The sequence below is a fragment of the Geotrypetes seraphini genome, chromosome 5 (assembly GCF_902459505.1).
Source record: "Geotrypetes seraphini chromosome 5, aGeoSer1.1, whole genome shotgun sequence".
NCBI classification, from domain to species: Eukaryota; Metazoa; Chordata; class Amphibia; order Gymnophiona; family Dermophiidae; genus Geotrypetes; species Geotrypetes seraphini.
The window spans coordinates 192,760,441-192,779,008 of NC_047088.1; the positions used below are offsets into that span (position 1 = coordinate 192,760,441).

Below are 18,568 nucleotides of genomic sequence, written 5' to 3' on the forward strand. Positions count from 1 at the left end.
TGCGTGAATCATTTGCATGCAGACTTTTTAGTGCATCAATAGCTCTTTCTGAATCAGTCAACAAATTGGATCGGTGCAGACCCATATGGTCTTACCGATCCTCTTAGTGCATCTAGGCCTAAGTGTAAAAAATTTAGGTACTCAGCCCTAATAAATTTTCAAACAGGCTAATTTAGGAACATAACTATAAATGTTAGGAGCACAAATTCTTTGAACATCAGACTCCAGGGCCTTGGTATAGAAATGTGAAGCATCACCACTAGCCAGTTCAACATCCCCTATAGTCTTTTAAGATTTCATTTAACATTCTTGTTCTGCTTGTCTGAATGAGCCCTTTTCATGCCCTACATTTCAAACAGACACTGCTGCGATCAGTAGAGTGGCCGTAGCAGGGAACCCCCGAATCCCACCACAAGTCGGCCAGAAGAAGGGATGCCCACACCCTTCTGCCACTATTCCCAAACCCCCCCCCCCCCGACACTGTTTGCGACAGGAGGGATGCCCAATTCCTCCTGCTGCCACCCTCAAACCTCCCCTCGAAGTCCCCCGGCAGGAGGGATTGCCACTCCTTTCTGCCAGAACCCCCGAAACAACCCCCCAACCGCAATAGGCAAGAATGATGCCCACTCCCTCCTGCCAGCAGCCACCCCAGGCTTGAACCCCCCAGTACCTCCCCCCAGGCCTGAACTACCCACCCCAGCCACTCAACCCTCGTACCTTTTGTAGTATGCGGGCTGGAGGTATGTCTACTCCCTCCAGCCGCCAGGCCTGCCTCTTAATAATGGTGGGCCTTCCCTTTCCTGGTGCATCCTGGGATGCACCAGGGAAGGGCCTAAGGTCACGACTGGCCCAGGCACCTAAGGCCCCTTCCATAGGAGGGGCTTTGGGCACCTGGGCAAAATGGAGTGTTAGGCCTCTTTCCCTGCTTAAGTAAGTGTAACATGAAAAGACTGCAACTTATTCAAAATACGGCAGCCAAATTGATATTTGGTAAGAGGAAATATGATCATGCTACTCTTTTGCTGTAAGCCTTGCACTGGCATCTGGTTTATTGGAGAATCCAATTCAAATGTGCCAATATAAAATTCAAAATTCTATTTGGGATTTTTTCCCCATTAGTTGCTCTTTCGTTTAATTCTCAACAGCTTCTGTCCTCTAGGGGAATTAAAGCTTTAGGCAAGATCTGTTGATATTTTGCTTTTTCTTTTGCAAAATTTGAAATAATCTTCCTGCTGAAGTTAGACTTCTTTCTTAGCTTTTTGGAAAACTTTAAAAACTTACCTATTTCAGAAATTTCTAACTGACTCTTCAATCTAAATAAGGATTATAAATGATGATGCCTGTACTCTAATATCCTGCTTTTCTGTCCTATTATTTAATCTTTTGTAAACCGAATCGAGCCCCTTTGTTGGGATAAATCAGTATATAAAACCAAGGATTGGACTGGATTGGGGGGGGGGGGGGGGTGTCACTGCTACTCAGTTGATCGCCGCAGGCAGATTCTCTAACCGGCAGCTGTCACAGGGGTGCTGGTTAGCAAATCAGGGTGGGTGTCTGTCCCTTAGGGCAGACACGATTCTGTATAGGACGCTGGTGTTCAATTCTCAGCTGCTTCTTAGGCGGCTGTAGAAACAGGCGTCTTATACAGAATTTTCCCCTAAGTTTGTCTGTGCAGTAAATGTTAGAGGATGGTCAGCACCACCTCAAATTCTTCAACAGAAAACAGAGATGCACCTGCAATATCTCTGAAAGCATTTGAGTCAGGCCTCTTTGCTAAAAAATAAATAAATCTGTATACATCTCATTACCTATTGATGTAACACCCCACCCTGATCCAAGGTGCTTCCCCCTCAACAAGGCTTACAACTATTCCCCTACCCCCTGATTACCTCTGGACTTACCAAGGACATAACTTCCTGCTCCATTGTTGCCTGGTTTCCAAAGGGTAGCTCTGTCCCCCAATTGTAATTTTATAGTACTATTGCTATGGGTCAGATGTAATGGGTCCTTATTTAGTAGATTGAGCCCTAGCGGTAATACCACAATACTACCAGGGGATCAGAGCCATCATTTTGGACCCAAGCAGCGACAGTGCAAGAATAGAAGCAGATTGCTGTGTCCTGTCCACAAAATGATCAGGGGTATCTGTAGGGAAGTCCTGGAGGTTTTGAATCAATGGGGGGGGGGGGTGCTCAGCAGGGATGTCTTGAATCAGGAGATATGCTTATCAGTGGGAACTGAATATGTATTGGGGGATGTGGGGATAGCACTGGGGGCGTCACAGTGTCTTTCTTTTTTTATGGCCAGAAGTATAACTGTGCTACTTGATGCTGGTAGCGTGAATGCCATTTTTTGAGGTGGAAATTTAGTTATACTATTGGCAGCAGTGACATTAATGGCCACACTAGCTCCACCCGTAAGCAGAACCTGCCCCATCTCATGCTAAAACAGTATGGGATTTTTTTTACCATGCTTTAATACCCTTAGTACCTGCTTATTATGGTTTAGTAAACATTTCCCTTAATGTTCTTGTTCTGCAAGTCAGGAAGGGTTTGACTTGACTGTTTGCATTTCAAACGCAAAAAAATAAGCATCTATTCCTGGACTTTATAAATTAAAGTTAATTTATACAGTACATCTTAACATGTAATTAAACAATGTCACTACTCTGGAAAATGAACAAAAAGCTTAAGTTTCCTTTCTATAACAATTTTCACTTAAAATTTTGTAGATTCAATATGTATAAAATAAAAAATAATATGTTTGCTGTACCATTTGGGAGATATTTAGGGCTCCTTTTACTAAGGTGCGTTAGGGCCTTAACGTGTGGAATAGACCTTAACGCCAGCATTGAGCTGGGGTTATTCTAGAAGCGTACCGCGCGGTTTAATGTGTGGAAATTTTGTGCGTGCGCTAAAAACGCTAGCGCACCTTAGTAAAAGGAGCCCTTAGTCTGTTGGTAACAGTGCAACAGAACTCTTAGAAATTTCATAAGAATAAACAATGGTAGTTATGCAGGACAAAATGACTTTAAAATTACTTCAAAATAAATGCTGTGATTATGTTTTATATGTTTAGGTACATGTGTATATCAGTCTATAAATACACATACAAACCCCTATGTATGAGAACATAATTTGCTTATTTAATAACCTTTATGACTGAACCTGAGAATAATTCTCAAAATTATATAAATAATCTTATTATTTTTTGTCTGTTGCTAATTATTCAGAAGTTGTTTGAAATACATAACTCATAATGCTTTAAAAAGTTCCTTTTTGTAAATATGCCCAATGATGCACACAACTTACAATGACCTATTCTACAGGTTAATGTTTTAAGGCATGAAGAATGGTAAGTGAATAGGACTTGAAGAAAAGTGCTGTTTCTACCCCTTTGGCATTTGTTTGCAACTCTGTGAATCAGTGATAATTAATTAAAGCAGGTATTGGGCATCAAAGGGTTAAAAGGACCAACTCAAGTCACAGTGATGAAGCACATCAAATGACAACCCTCGCACAGAGCCAATCTTAATTTTTCCCAAAAGTTTTTCATCATAATGTGAAACAGATGGGTGCTCTTCTACTTTTACTCTCTGGATCAGGTTTCACTTCGCTGCCTGAGAGCAAGTAACTCTTCTGGATGACTGGAAAATTTCAGCAGCTTCCCTTCCTTCTCATACATGGAAGTTTGCAAAGCAAAGATGTGACTGCAGCAAACTGCACAGTATCCAAAGAGTGGCCTGAAGTCCGGCTTATTATTGTACTTCCAAAAACCCATTTTAAAAATAGAAAAGCGCAAGGATTATGCCTACTGAGCCACAAACCACACTAATCTATATCAAACATATAATTCTGCATAGTTATTTATTTGTCCAGTGATACCTGCACGTTCTGTTTACCAGAGCACAGGCAAGTCTATTTTACTAAAACCAGGGTCCCTTCGCACATCCCAATAGGTGTCATTAGAAACCCAAGATTCTTTATGGTTGGCATCAATAACCTTTCTGCAAAACAAAGAGAGAGAGAGAGTGGGAGAGCGAGAAAAGTAAGAATATATCACAAACTTTAGCTAATACATATTTGCATGGTTATATTCTCTGTTCACAGATTAACATTTTATATCGCAGTTTCAGGCACTGTAATTTTATTGTTTTGCTTTATTAAGGAAAATGAAAGAATATTGTAAATTAGGAGGTTTGTCTTCTGTTTTATTAATTGTCACACAGTTTGCGCCAGTGGTTATATATTGTTCATAGCAATAAAAGACTACAAGGCTATTTTTAAAGCACTTAGATATACAAAGTTCCATAGGATATTATAGAAAGATTAAAAGATTATTGAGGTAAAAACCTTTCTTGTTGATGTGTTTAGTAGTCCTGAATGCTAGGGTTATGCATCTGAACCCACAAGTTGCTTGCAGAATAATATCATTCATCTTTCAAAGCCACCTCCTTCCAGGTAGGTTTGTTCCAGCTCCCTCAGTTTGTACAAAAGCAGTCAAGAACCACTGTAATGGAAGACATCACCAGAAGGAGGGCAACAGGGAGAACTTCCCAATCCTATACTTCTGTTTTGCTCTGAAACAAGTATAATAACATTATCAAAATTATATAAAACTGTGTGCAAACGGCATTAACATTTACAGAGCTTGAAGCTGAACGCATGTCCTGCTAAGAAGCAGAAACTCAAAGTTGATATCCCTTTTTTTATTCCTCAGCTTAGCTGAGAGATTCTTCACAGTCAGACACAGACTGAAATTAAGACCAAAGACAGGCAAAGCTCACTCATAGGGAGGGGCATCAGGACTACTAGACACATCTACAAGAAAAAAGATTGAGGTAAGTACGAAATCTTTCTTTCTAGTGCAATGTGTCTAGTAGTCCTAATGCTAGGAAATTAATGTACCAAAGCATCCCCAAGTCTAAGGTGGGACTATTGAGCCTGCCTTTAATACTGAGGACCCAAAAATGCCGTTCTTCCTAATTCGCCATGTGTACTCTATAGAACCTAGCATAGTAACATAGTAGATGACAGCAGATAAAGACCCGAATGGTCCATCCAGTCTGCCCAACTTGATTCAATTTAAATTTTTTTCTTCTTAGCTATTTCTGGGCAAGAATCCAAAGCTCTACCCGGTACTGTGCTTGGGTTCCTACTGCCGAAATCTCTGTTAAAACCTACTCCAGCCCATCTACCTCCCAGCCATTGAAGCCCTCTCCAGCCCATCCTCCACCAAATGGCCATATACAGACACAGACCGTGCAAGTCTGCCCAGTACTGGCCTTAGTTCAATTTTTAATATTATTTTCTGATTCTAGATCCTCTGTGTTCATCCCACGCTTCTTTGAACTCAGTCACAGTTTTATTCTCCACCACCTCTCTCGGGAGCACATTCCAGGCATCCACCACCCTCTCCGTAAAGTAGAAATTCCTAACATTGCCTTTGAATCTACCACCCCTCAACCTCAAATTATGTCCTCTGGTTTTACCATTTTCCTTTCTCTGGAAATGATTATGTTCTACATTAATACCCTTCAAGTATTTGAACGTCTGAATCATATCTCCCCTGTCTCTCCTTTCCTCTAGGGCAGGGGTGTCCAATGTCGGTCCTCGAGGGCTGCAATCCAGTCGGGTTTTCTGGATTTCCCCAATGAATATGCATGAGATCTATGTGCATGCACTGCTTTCAATGCATATTCATTGGGGAAATCCTGAAAACCCGACTGGATTGCGGCCCTCGAGGACCGACATTGGACACCTCTGCTCTAGGGTATACATATTCAGGGCTTCCAGTATCTCCTCATACGTCTCCCATCATTTTCGTCGCCCTCCTCTGGACCACTTCAAGTCTTCTTACGTCCTTCACCAGATATGGCCTCCAAAACTGAACACAATACTTCAAGTGGGACCTTACCAATGACCTTTATAGGGGATTCAACACCTTCTTCCTTCTACTGGCTACGCCTCTCTTTATACAGCCCAGCATCCTTCTGGCAGCAGCCACTGCCTTGTCACACTGTTTTTTCGCCTTTAGATCTTTGGACACTATCACCCCAAGGTCCTTCTCCCCGTCCGTGCATATCAGCTTCTCTCCTCCCAGCATATTCGGTTCCTTCCGATTATTAATCCCAAAATGCATTACTCTGCATTTCTTTGCATTGAATTTTAGTTGCCAGGCATTAGACCATTCCTCTAACGTTTGCAGATCCTTTTTCATATTTTCTACTCCCTCTTCGCTGTCTACTCTGTTACAAATCTTGGTATCATCTGCAAAAAGGCACACTTTTCCTTCTAACCCTTCAGCAATGTCACTCACAAACATATTGAACAGGATTGGCCCCAGCACTGAACCCTGAGGGACTCCACTACTCACCTTTCCTTCCTCCGAGCGACTTCCATTAACCACCACCCTCTGGCGTCTATCTGACAGCCAGTTTCTAACCCAGTTCACCACTTTGGGTCCTAACTTCAGCCCTTCAAGTTTGTTCAATAGCCTCCTATGAGGAACTGTATCAAAGGCTTTGCTGAAATCTAAGTAAATTACATCTAGCATATGTTCTCGATCCAGCTCTCTGGTCACCCAATCAAAAAATTCAATCAGGTTTGTTTGGCACGATTTACCTCGGATCCTGTAATCTGTTAGATTCAAGGACACTATCTTTTCTTTAAGCAACACCCATTATTTTTCCAACAACTGAAGTGAGGCTCACCGGCCTGTAGTTTCCTGCTTCATCCCTGTGACCACTTTTATGAATAGGGACCACATCCGCTCTCCTCCAATCCCCAGGAATCACTCCCGTCTCCAGAGATTTGTTGAACAAGTCTTTAATAGGACTCGCCAGAACCTCTCTAAGCTCCCTTAGTATCCTGGGATGGATCCCGTCTGGTCCCATTGCTTTGTCCACCTTCAATTTTTCAAGTTGCTCATAAACACTCTCCTCCATGAACGGCGCAAAATCTACTCCATTTTCTCGTGTAACCAGTGGTGTACCTAGCATGTGTGACACCCGGGGCCCATCATTTTTTGGCACCCCCCCATCTGTACGAAAAACATGATTTTTAGTAACAAGCCACACGTCACACATGAGTACCTAGGAAAAGGCAGCATCTTACATACTGCAGTGAGAAGTACAACAATACACCCATTGTAAAACTAAACAAGCCAGACTAGTACAGATCAATCCTGCAGTCAATCCTAACAGAAAACCATGTCTTTCGAACACACAGAACACAGAAAACACCTTCGCCTAGTATGGAATGTCATCACAAACTTACCCCTCCCCCTTTTACAAAACTGTAGTGTGGATTTTAGCCACGATGGTAACAGCTCTGATGCTCATAGAATTTTGAGCATCAGAGCTGCTAAAAAATGCTCCACAGTTTTGTAAAAGGGGGGATAAAATAGAAATACATAGAGAAAGGTTAAATTGAACCAGCAAGAAGCTGGACTCTGCATACAATGCAATACCACAGAAACAGTGACACATGTCTCCTAAAGCAATAAATAAATAGAAAATTTTTGTTCTACCTTTGTCTTCTCTGGTTTCTGCTTTCCTCATCTTCTTGTTACTCTCTTCCTTCCATCCATTGTCTGCCATCTCTCTGTCCCTATATGGCATCTTCTCTCCTTCTATGCCCCTTCCAGAAACTGTATGCCTCCCCTTCCATCTCTCCTTTCACCCCCATGGGTCTGGTATCTGTCTCCTCTCCTTCCCCACTGCTCTAGCATCTCTCTCTCCACTCCCTTCCTCCTGTTCTTCCCTGGTCTTCCTTCTCAATTTATTTTCTGTCTCTGTCTAAATTCTTTTTTACTATTCAGTCCTCAATTTCCCTCTTTCACTGTGTCTACCTATAGCTTGCCACCTCTTTCCCTCACCCCTTCCAATAACTAACTCTATCCTCTTCCCTCAATCCTGCATGTGCCCTTTTTTTCTTTTTCCTCCCCACTTCCTTCCAGCATCTGCTCCCCTTTCCCTCATACTTCCATTCAGCAGCTGTCCTTCCTCTCCCCAACACTTCCATTCAGTGTCTGTTTCCCTCTCTCTACCCCTTCCATCTACTGTGCACCCTCTCTCTCTATCTTCCATATGGCATCTTCCCTCTTTCTATGCTCCTTCCATAAACTATCTATCCCGTGCCCCTTCTCTCCTTTGTACATGATTGATTTCAACTCTGTCACCTCTCCGTTTTTCTCTCTCTGCTACCACCCCCTCCCCTATGCTCTGGCATCTCTCTCTTCTCCTTTCTTTCCTTCCCACCTCACGGTCTGGCATCATCCCATCCCTAATTACCGGCATCTCTCTCCTTTCCTTTTCTTCCATCTCTCCCTCCTCCTCCATGCTCTGATATCTCCTCCTTCCTTTCCCCCTTCATTTTCCCTTGATCTGGCATACCTTCCTCCTTCCCTCCATGCCCTGGCGTCTCTTCTTCCCTCCAAGCCCTGGCATCTCCTTTCATTCCCTCCAGTTAGGTACAGCAACACTCTCCCCAATTTTCTCCCCCTCTGCTCCCTTTCCTCCTCCTATCACCCAAGGCCTGGTTCCTGAACTTCATCAGGCAGCAGCAGCATTCACAATTCACTGCTGTTGCCCGCTTCAGGCCTTCCTCTCTGTCGGGTCCTGTCTTCATGAAAACAGGAAGTAGGCAGGACCCAGCAGAGAGCAAGGCATGAAGCCGGCAACAGCAGCGAATTGTAAAAGCTGCTGCTGCCCGAAGAAGGTAATGGCGCCAGGCCTTGGAGCACCGAGGCAGACCGCTTCTCCCCCTCCCAGCCGAACCCCCCCTGACCCTCCTATTTCTCCCCCCCAAGTGAACTTTTCCGATACTCCCAGCGAGAGCAGCAAACCTCCCTCCAATAGCGTCGGTGGCTTCGCGGCTTTCTCCTGCCGGTGAAGCATCACTGATGATGTCATCAGTGACGCGGCAGAGGAAGGAGAAAGCCGCGAAGCAGTAGAAGCTACTGGAGGGAGGGTTGCTGCTCTCGCTGGGAGGGTGGGAGCGCGATAGGGACCGGGCCAGCTGTGCACCCCCCCCTAAGTCTGCACCCAGGGCGGACTGCCCCCCTTGATACGCCACTGCGTGTAACTTTGCCAGACAATCTCGGTCCTTTTCCAGGATTTTCTTCTGTGAACACAGAACAGAAGTATTTGTTTAGCACATTTGCTTTTTCCCTCATCACTCTCCACATATCGGTTCCCAGCATCTTTTAGTTTAGCAATTCCATTTTTCATCTTCCTCCTTTCACTAATATATCAGAAAAAATTTTTGTCTCCCTTTTTTACATTTTTAGCCATTTGTTCTTCCGCCTGTGCTTTCTCCAGATGTATCTCTCTCTTGGCTTCTTTCAGTTTCACCCTGTAGTCCTTTCTGCACTCCTCTTCTTGGGTTTTTTTAATATTTCACGAACGCCAACTCTTTCGCCTTTATTTTCTCCGCCACTAGTTTGGTGAACCATATCGGCTTCCTTTTTCTCTTGTTTTTAATGATTTTCTTCACATAAAGATCCATAGCCATTTTTATCGCTCCTTTCAGCTTAGACCACTGTCTTTCCACTTCTCTTATGTCCTCCCATCCTATCAGCTCTTTCTTCAGGTACTCTCCCATTGCATTAAAGTCCGTACGTTTGAAATCTAGGACTTTAAGTAATGTGCGGCCGGTCTCCACTTTAGCCGTTATATCAAACCAAACCGTTTGATGATTGCTACTTCCCAGGTGAGCACCCACTCGAACATTAGAGATACTGTCCCCATTTGTGAAGATCAGATCCAATATCGCTTTTTCCCTTGTGGGTTCCATCACCATTTGTCTGAGCAGAGCCTCTTGAAAGGCATCCACAATCTCCCTACTTCTTTCTGATTCCGCAGACAGAACATTCCAGTCCGCATCGGGCAGGTTGAAATCTCCCAATAGCAGAACCTCCTCTTTTCTTCCAAACTTTTGGATATCCACAATCAGATCCTTATCAATTTGCTGCAATTGAGTTGGAGGTCTATAGACTACACCCACGTAGATTGAAGTTCCATCTTCTCTTTTCAGAGCGATCCATATCGCTTCTTCCTCTCTCCTGTCCCTTGCATTTCGGTCGCTTGGATATTGATCTTTACATAGAGAGCTTCTCCTCTACCTTTTTGACCATCTCTGCCTTCCCAAAAAGATTATATCCTGGTATGTTTGCATCCCATCCATGTGATTCACTGAACCATGTCTCTGTGATAGCGACAATATCTAGATCTGCCTCTAACATCAGGGCTTGCAGATCATGAACTTTGTTGCTTAGACTGCGAGCTTTGAACAGCTGACACAAGGTGGGGTCTTCCCCTGGTCCAGGGCCACTACTGCTTATCAACTGCTGTTCTCAAGCAGAGAACCAGACTCTGCCAGAGAAACTGCATCCTGGGACAATAATGTCATGGAATTGGACTTTTCATCCTCCCAGTCAATGTCAGTATGAACATCCTGGTCCAGCTCTGTATCCTCATTTGGTTGGGGTGCATGCTGAGGGGAGATCCCCTGCACCACTACCTCCATCGTGCTTAACGCAGACACTGAGGATCTTTGACAGTTCAAATAGACATTCCAAATATAGCTCACAAAATCTGGGGTGAAGCCTTGTACTAGGGGTCTTAAGGATCCCAGAAGGGAACCCCTGCAGGTCCTCCTGGGCTCTATGGCAGTCATATGGCTACACTTAGCCAGTGCACTTTCGTAGGGCTCTGGAATAGGTGTCTTCCCTTGGGATGTGTCTCCTGTGGATCCCCAGCCCTGGAGGACTTGGAGGAGGCTGAGTCCAAGGCTCCTGCCCCTTCCCCGCATGCTGGATGCTCCTCAGATGGCCATCCAGCGCAAATCTGGCATTATACAGGGGTCAGAAGGCCTGAGGTGTCCATCCTTATTGATTTTAAGTAAAATTGTGGGGTTTTGAGGTAGATGGAGGCTTTAGAAAAAAAGATCATTTAAAATCCAAGATGGTCACCAACATCAAAATTGCACCAAAAATGGCTCATGGGGTCTCCTCTGAAGCTCAGAAAATGCAGGGAAAGATGGGGGGGACATTGGCTCTGGCTGCAGAAACTTTCAAATTTCACTTTTGGAGAAGTCCCCCTCCTCAATTTGCCCCATAAATGTAATAGCCTTACTCACTGTGCAAAGTGCCTGCCTGCTTCAGCTTAGGAGAACATCTGGGACAACTGGAGAACTTTGCCTTACAGATTCATTGGAAGGACTTGGTTTTTGGGCTGCCAATTGGACTGAGCCTCAACCACTGGAAAACCTCATGTTGCGTAGAGGGAGATGACAATGCAGGCGGCCCACTATTAAGCATGGCCAAGCGAGAATGGAGCCAAACAGACTGCATCCAAGCTGCTGATAAATCAGGAATGTGAGCAGTTATGTAGGGGATGGTCCCTAAGCTCCAAAAAATACAAAAGGAGGCTGGCTAGCTAGGTGTCCCTGAGAGCTGATTCTGCTAGCAGCAGACTTCCGCAACGCGAGTCTGTGTCTTTTCCCAGGCAGAGGACCTATCAAGTGAAAACCTCTGGGCACTGAGCCTCCAACCGAACACTAAGAAAAAATTCCCAAAAATAATAAAACTGGAGAGTAGAGCAGAAACATTTATGAGAAACTTGCTTGCAAAAAATAAAACTGAGGGAGCAGTAGCAGCTGTCTGGAAAAGAGGTAGAGTTCCAAGATGATTGACAGCATTCTGCACGCAACTTGTGGGTTTAGATGCATAACTCTAGTGTTCAGGACTATTAGACACATTGCACTAGAAAATCAAATTCCAGCTGTGGTAAAAATGGCCTTGATGTGTGGGAAAACCCCACATGAGGGTGTGTTAAGGCCACTTTTTACTGTAGCTTAGTAAAAGAACCCCATAGGCACCTATGTGACTATAAAATATGAACACAAATCCAACAATAAAAGGTGCAGACACTACACCTGCTTGTGTGTATTTTACGAGTATGTATACTGTATATGCTTGTGTAGGGCAGCAAGAATCTTGCAGTATGGGTGCTTGCAAAATTCTCAGAGCTGCTTCTACATAATCAATTTAACTTCACCTTTGTTTGACATCAGTAGTTGATAGGCAGAATATGCGATCCACTGTAACCTCTAGCCTTTTCCAGAAATAGGGTGTATTGAGCAATAAAGTATTATAGTCAAAGGGAGAGAGAGAGCTACTGTAGAATAACCCAATCCCTGACCTGAATATGAAATCCTGTACTACATTTTCATAATTGTCTTTAGATTTTGCCTCAGACCTTATCTACAAGGGGAGAGCCTTTCCAACCTAGAAGTCTAGCTATATAGATATAGAAACTTTACACACTTTATACTGTACTGCCCTAGCTGGTATAATGATCCAGAAGTAAACAGGAGACAGAAACCACTTCAGCATTTGCTCTGTAGGGTGCTAAGGGAACAGGAAACCCACTATATCCAGTGGCATACCTAGGGTATGTGACATCTGGGGCTGAACATTTTTTAACATCTCCCATATAAAAAAGGGATTGGAGGAACATCCCCTAGTAGCTGCACCCGGGCGGACCTCCCCCAACCCGGTACACCACAGCCTGAGGAAGGGGATTTTGGTCTCCAAAAGTTAGTAAAAAATGTATTAAAATTAGTCCATTTTCAATTTTTAAATGTTTATCAATACAGTTACAATAATACTTGATTCTAAAGCAATTTAAAAAAAATATTTTTTCTACCTTTTGTCTTCTCTGGTTTTTGCTTTCCTCGCCTTCTCTTCACGCTCCATTCCATCCAGCGTCATCCCTCTTTCTCTGTTCCTTCCATTTTTCTTTTTCTGTCTCCACTCCCTCCCCCATGCTCTGGCATCTCTCTCTTTGCTTTTATTCTCTTCTCTTTTCCTTCCCTCACCAATTCACCCCATGGTTTGACATCTGCTTCACTTCCCCCTATGCCCTGGGATCTCTCTCCTCCTTCCATCTCTCCCTCTCATTCTCCCTCCATGCTCTGGCATCTCTCTTCATTTTCCTCCCTCCCTTCGCCCTGTTCTGGCATCTCTGTCTTCTTCCCTTCCCTCCTCCCATGCCATGGCATCTCTTCCTCCCCTTCCATGGTCTGGCATCTCATTTCCTCCATTCCTTTCTCTCCCTCCCTCCCTTTCCCATGGTCCGGCATCTCTCTTTCCCCTCCTCTCCCTTCCCTAGTCTTCCTTCTCCCTCCCTCTCCCCAATCGTGTGCAGCATTTCTCTCCCATTCCCCTCCCTCCTCCCTCTCTTTGAAACCCCCAGTTGGCAGCACAGCATCAGAACTCACTGCTCTAACCGGCGTCGGGCCTTCCCACCTATTTCTTGTTTCTGCAAAGGCAGGACCCAACAGAGAGGAAGCCCGATGCGTGCTGAAACCAGGGCAGGATTAATTTGTCAAGGGCCCCTAGGCACAGAAGTACACTGGGCTCCCTGCCCCCACCCCACCATGCCCCGCCCCCTGCCCCACCCCCACGTATTTACCCATTTTCTTATTTATTTCCACTTATTGGTTTTAGAAGTATTTCCCTGTAACTTCATCGAGTGTCCTCTAGTCTTTGTAATTTTTGACAGAGTGAAAAATCGATCCACTTGTACCCGTTCTTTAAATGTATTTATTGTGTTAGTTATCAATGACCTATAAAAGGGCAACAGTAACCCACTCTTTTACAAAGCCGCACTAGCGGCTGCCATGCGGCAACAGCCCCGAAGCCCTTTAAATCTCTATGGACTTCGGGGCCATTACCGTGCGGCTTTGTAGAAGATGGGGGTAAATCTCTTAATGGGACAGGGTTAATCTTTCTTTTTTTAATCTAAATAACTAATTGACCCCCCTCTCCTTTTATCAAGCTGTTCGGCCGAGCAGTGTGAGCTAAATGCTGAACTGCCCATTCTGTTCCTATGTGCACTTGACATTTAGCTCACGCTGCTTGGCAGCACGGATTGATAAAGGGGGGGGGGGGAGGTGATTCTTCTTTTGTCCAAAATATTTGTGTAGTGGAGTCAGTGGTTTCTGAACATAAGCTCCGGGGTAGCCCAATCTCCATACCTAAATCTAAAGGTCTAGCCATATAGACACATAAACTTTACATACTTTATACTTTAAAACTGCAGCCAAAAAGAAAAGGGTTTATTTATAATCAATCTTGAGCCTGTTGCCTCCTAGGCTCAAGTAAGGAGTCAAGTTTCCAGGGATCTAAAGCTGAGTCTGCAGCAGTTTTGGGATTTCTATCCCAAATGCTAACTTTAGTTGGGCTACCACACCCCACACACCGAATGTAACAGTCTTTTTAAAGGCATACTTCAGCACAGGCTTCCAATGTAGCCAACAGGTATGTGGCTTACCTCAGCCAAGCCCACGTTTCAAAGTCTTCAAGCTGCAGTGAGAAATCATTCTATCTCCGAGGCTCTCTTCTCTTCCACCCTGCCTCTTATAGTCCAAGAAGCAGTTCCCCTGACTCTTCCACCTTACCTTCCTCTATCCCAGCTATAGTAGAGCCTTTATTCTTAAGGTGGCTGTGACCTAGGGTAACCAGGTTACCCATTCCAGAAAGGAGACTTTTTGGCCAGTCCTGGTTTTAAAGTTATATCTCAAAGCAGTGTAGTATGTATTCCATGACTCTGTCCACTAAAATCAGTGCTGCAGGTCCCATAATGCACCAGGATGAGGTTGGCAGAAATCCAGGACTGATCTAAAGTTTCCCTTCTGGAATGGGTAACCTGGTCACCCTACTCTGACCTTTTAAGGGAGTACTCGACAGGGGAAGGGGTAAAGTCCTATAGAGTCCGTCACACCTTGTAATTAGGATAACAGATTATAAATCAAGGAACATGTTTGGAGGTGGGTGAGTGTCCATGAAATAAGACACTGAAATAATGTAACTATTTCTTTTAAGGCACATGTGTCAAACACAAGGCCTGTGGGCTGAATACGGCCCCCTGGCCTTTTTATGTGGCCCGTGCTAACGTTCCCGATCTTCCCCTTCTGAGCCCAGCGTGTCCTCCCCTCTGCGCCGGTCTGACGCCGCCATGCTGGAAGATCCGCCAGCCTTGGCAGCGACTCGGCAGTGCTGTTTGTGGCTCCCCCTCCTGCCCTCCATCTGCCGCGGTCCACCTGGGCGGAAACAGGAAGTTGCACGTCATTGGACACAGACCGTGGCAGGCAAAAAGCAGGAGGAGGAGCACTCCCAAATCACCGAGGTCGGCAGATTCCCTGGCCCGGCAGCGACATTGGACTGGTGCCGGAGGGAAAGGCACAACAGGCTCTGAGGAGAGCGAGTTGAAGGGAGAGAGATTGGACCTGGGGTAGTGTGGAGGAAGAGGGAAAAAGATACTTGAAGGGAGAACCGTTGGGAAGAGAGGGAGAAATGGTGGATCTGGGGGGAGGAAGGGAGGCAGGCAGACAGGGGGAGAGATGGGATAGGGGGCAGTTTGGAAGAGAAAGGGAGAGAAGTTGAATCTGGAGATGAAAGGGAATGGAGAAATGTTAGGCCTGGCGGTGGAAGGGGGAGAGAGAGATGGCAGCATCTCTTTTTTTTTTCCTTCTATCTCATTGTTCAGCATCAAGAGGGGAGGGAAGAAGAACAACAGAAAAGAGACATAGCAAAATGTTGTACCAAGAAGAGAGAGGAGGAGAGATAGAAGGAAATAGGAGGCTGGGAAAGGAGTGAGATGGGAAATGGGAGAGCTACACAATAAGAGAAGATGGAAAATTGATAGGTAGCTGAAAATTTAAAAAGGAGAAGGATGAGAAAGAGGGAAAGATTTGAGTGGACAGAGACAGAAATGAAAAAAGGAGAAAAGTTGAAAGGGAAAAATCAATATGTTGGAGACAGGGACTGGAGCACGCGAGAAGCAGAGAAAAAAAATGGACAGCAGACACTGGAAAGAGAATTAGAAGATAGACAAAATCAGAAAGAGAAACTGGGACCAAAAGCAAAATGACCAAACAACAAAAGGTAGAAAAAATAATTTTATTTTCTATTTTGTGATTATATGTCAGATTTGAAATATGTATCCTGCCAGAGCTGGTGTTAGACAGCAAGCGTAAACTAGGACCTAAAAGAAAGGAAAAGTCTTTTTTATTTATTTTGTAGCCGACGTGGGGTTGGAGAGGTTGCATCCCTATACTTCTATTAAAACTAACCCCCTCCTTTACTGGCGCAGAGCGTGGGTTTTGGCGCCGGTGATTGATCTGACGCTCACAGAAGTCCTGTGAGCATCGGAACTGCTACTGGCGCTGGGGCCCACACTGCACATCAGCAAAGGAGGGGGCACGTATCTTAATAAAAAATCCGGCTCATGACTTAGCCTACGTTTTAGATTTCGTCCCCTTGTGTGATTTGAGTTTGACACCCCTGTTTTAAGGTAATGACAAAATTAGAAAATGAATGCACATCTCTATTGGTATTTGATGAATAGATTTGGACTTAGATTACTCACTTTTTCCAAATCTGAACGTAAGATCAGTTGCATTCAGATACACATTATTTCCCTGTCTAAGTAGATTTATAAATACGTAATCTAAGTTTTATCTGAGGTAATGGAAAGTGAAATAACTTGCCCATGGTCACAAAGAACATCATTAAAAGAAGTGGGATATGAATCCTGTTTTCCCTCATTCACATTCTCCTTCTCTAACCACTAACCCCCTCTTTTATTAAGATGCACTAAGCGAATGAGTGTGCGCTAAATGCTAACACGTCCATAGACTTAGTAAAAGAGGGGGTAAGTTTCTCCTCCACTCCAATTCAAGGTACTACACTGTTTTTATTTTTTGAGTTTTGTCACAGGTGGTAATTGCCACCTATTTTGGCAGCCCCATTCCTTAGTATCACTGTATATCACTTAGATTTTCTACTATCATCATGAACATACTCACTTGAAAAATTTTGGTTTGTATTCAATATGGTTTTCTTCCAAGAATTTCTTTTGACTCCTCTGGAGCTCTTCTATTCTTTGTTTTTCTGCTGATGCGGCTTCTAAATTCCCTTCCTCCAAGAGTCTAAGGAATTAAAATATGCATTTTATTTGATATTCTGCATTATTTTACAATATCACTAATAGAAAAGCTCAGAGTTGCTAAATGAATTAGAAGCAATAAAGACAACAATTTATTCATGTAAGACTACAGTTTGATTACTGACTCTCCCTCCCATGGTGGTAAAAGTGGGTAGAATCGGGTCAGTGTTAGCAAAATTACCTGCAGACATTGTATAATCAATCTCTGCCTACCACTTCTAGTGCATACTTTTGTACTTTGCTCAATGCAGGTGCAAAAGTATGTAAGCACTTTGCACTTCTGTTTCACACACTGGCCAAACTTTCAAGGGGAAAGTCTATAACACGGTAACATAGTAAATGATGGCAGATAAAGATCTGAATGGTCCATCCAGTCTGCCCAGCCTCTCACCTCCCAGCACATACAGTAACTTCCGATTTCTAATCCACTCTGCACTTCTTTGCATTGAATTTTAGTTGCCAGATACTAGACCATTCCTCTAACTTTTGCAGATTCCTTTTCATGTTTTCCACTCCCTCCTTGGTGTCTGTCTACTCTGTTACAAATTTTGGTATCATCTTCAAAAAGACAAACCTTTCTTTCTAACCCTTCAGCAATATCGTTCACAAACATATTGAACAGGATCGGCCTCAGCACTGATCTTTGAGGGATTCCATTACTTACCTTTCCTTCCTCTGAGCAAATGCCATTAATCACCACCCTCTGGCGTCTATCCGTCAACCAGTTTCTAATCCAGCTCACCACTTTGGCTCCTAACTTCAGCCTGACAAGTTTGTTCAAGAGCCTCCAATGAGGAACCGTGTCAAGGCACAACCATGTATAAGGCACTCTCCTTTGAAAATAAGCATGTAGTTCCACAGTACTGCCACCTCCATGTGATTTGAAAATAAGCATGCAGTTTCACAGTACCTCGGGAGGAGGGGGGGGTTGAAAATGAGCATGCAGTCCCCCAGTCAACTACATGATCTAGATCCAGATGTGCTCTCAAGTTGGATTCGACTCTTGGTGACCACACAGTGAGGGACACCCTGTCCTCTATGGTTGCAGAGTTTCATTGTTGGACTCCATAATTAATTTGTATTTCCATAATTAAGTACCCTAATAATATTCACACTAGAGCAGTCATTCTCAACCCACTCTCTAGGGCACACATACTCCCATTGGGTTTTCAGAATATTTTCATGAATATTCATCAGTTAGACTTGCATGCAATTGAGGCAGTACGAGAAAAGCTAAATATACTGGAATGGCTCCTGGAGGGAGGGAGTTGCAGTCACAGCCTAACTGCAATATCCAGTGGCTGGATTCAAGGTCCAGAATTGCAGAGTTCTCAAGAAGCTCCAGTGCATGGCTTCTGGCCAATGACTGTTACTGCAACGTTGAGGTTTAATAATACCCCAAACTATAGGTTGTGACTTCAAATGATGCCACAAAATCCTCATCTAAGCTCATGACCATGCCTGCACCCTCTCAAAAAATACAGGACAGTAACATTATGAGGTCATGCCAATGTTGCAGCTCAGCTTGAGCAACTCAACAGTGGCAGGGAT

General features: G+C 44.1%; 1 protein-coding gene across 8 annotated transcripts in view; it reads right to left on the bottom strand.

Annotated features, from left to right (window-relative positions):
- Positions 1–2,268: 2,268 nt before the first annotated feature.
- OSBPL6 (oxysterol binding protein like 6) overlaps positions 2,269–18,568 on the bottom strand; it is a 240,256-nt gene continuing 223,956 nt past the window's right edge. For 6 of the 8 annotated variants that reach the window (XM_033946818.1, XM_033946816.1, XM_033946815.1 and 3 more), the window contains exons 22-23: positions 16,878–17,000; positions 2,270–4,006 (exon numbers count right to left, since the gene is read on the bottom strand). In XM_033946818.1, the coding sequence (XP_033802709.1) occupies positions 3,898–4,006; positions 16,878–17,000 (232 nt within the window). In that variant the 3' untranslated portion in view covers positions 2,270–3,897. Of the gene's footprint in view, positions 4,007–16,877; positions 17,001–18,568 lie in introns of all 8 variants that reach the window. The other 2 variants (XM_033946821.1, XM_033946820.1) reach the window with 2 other exon arrangements.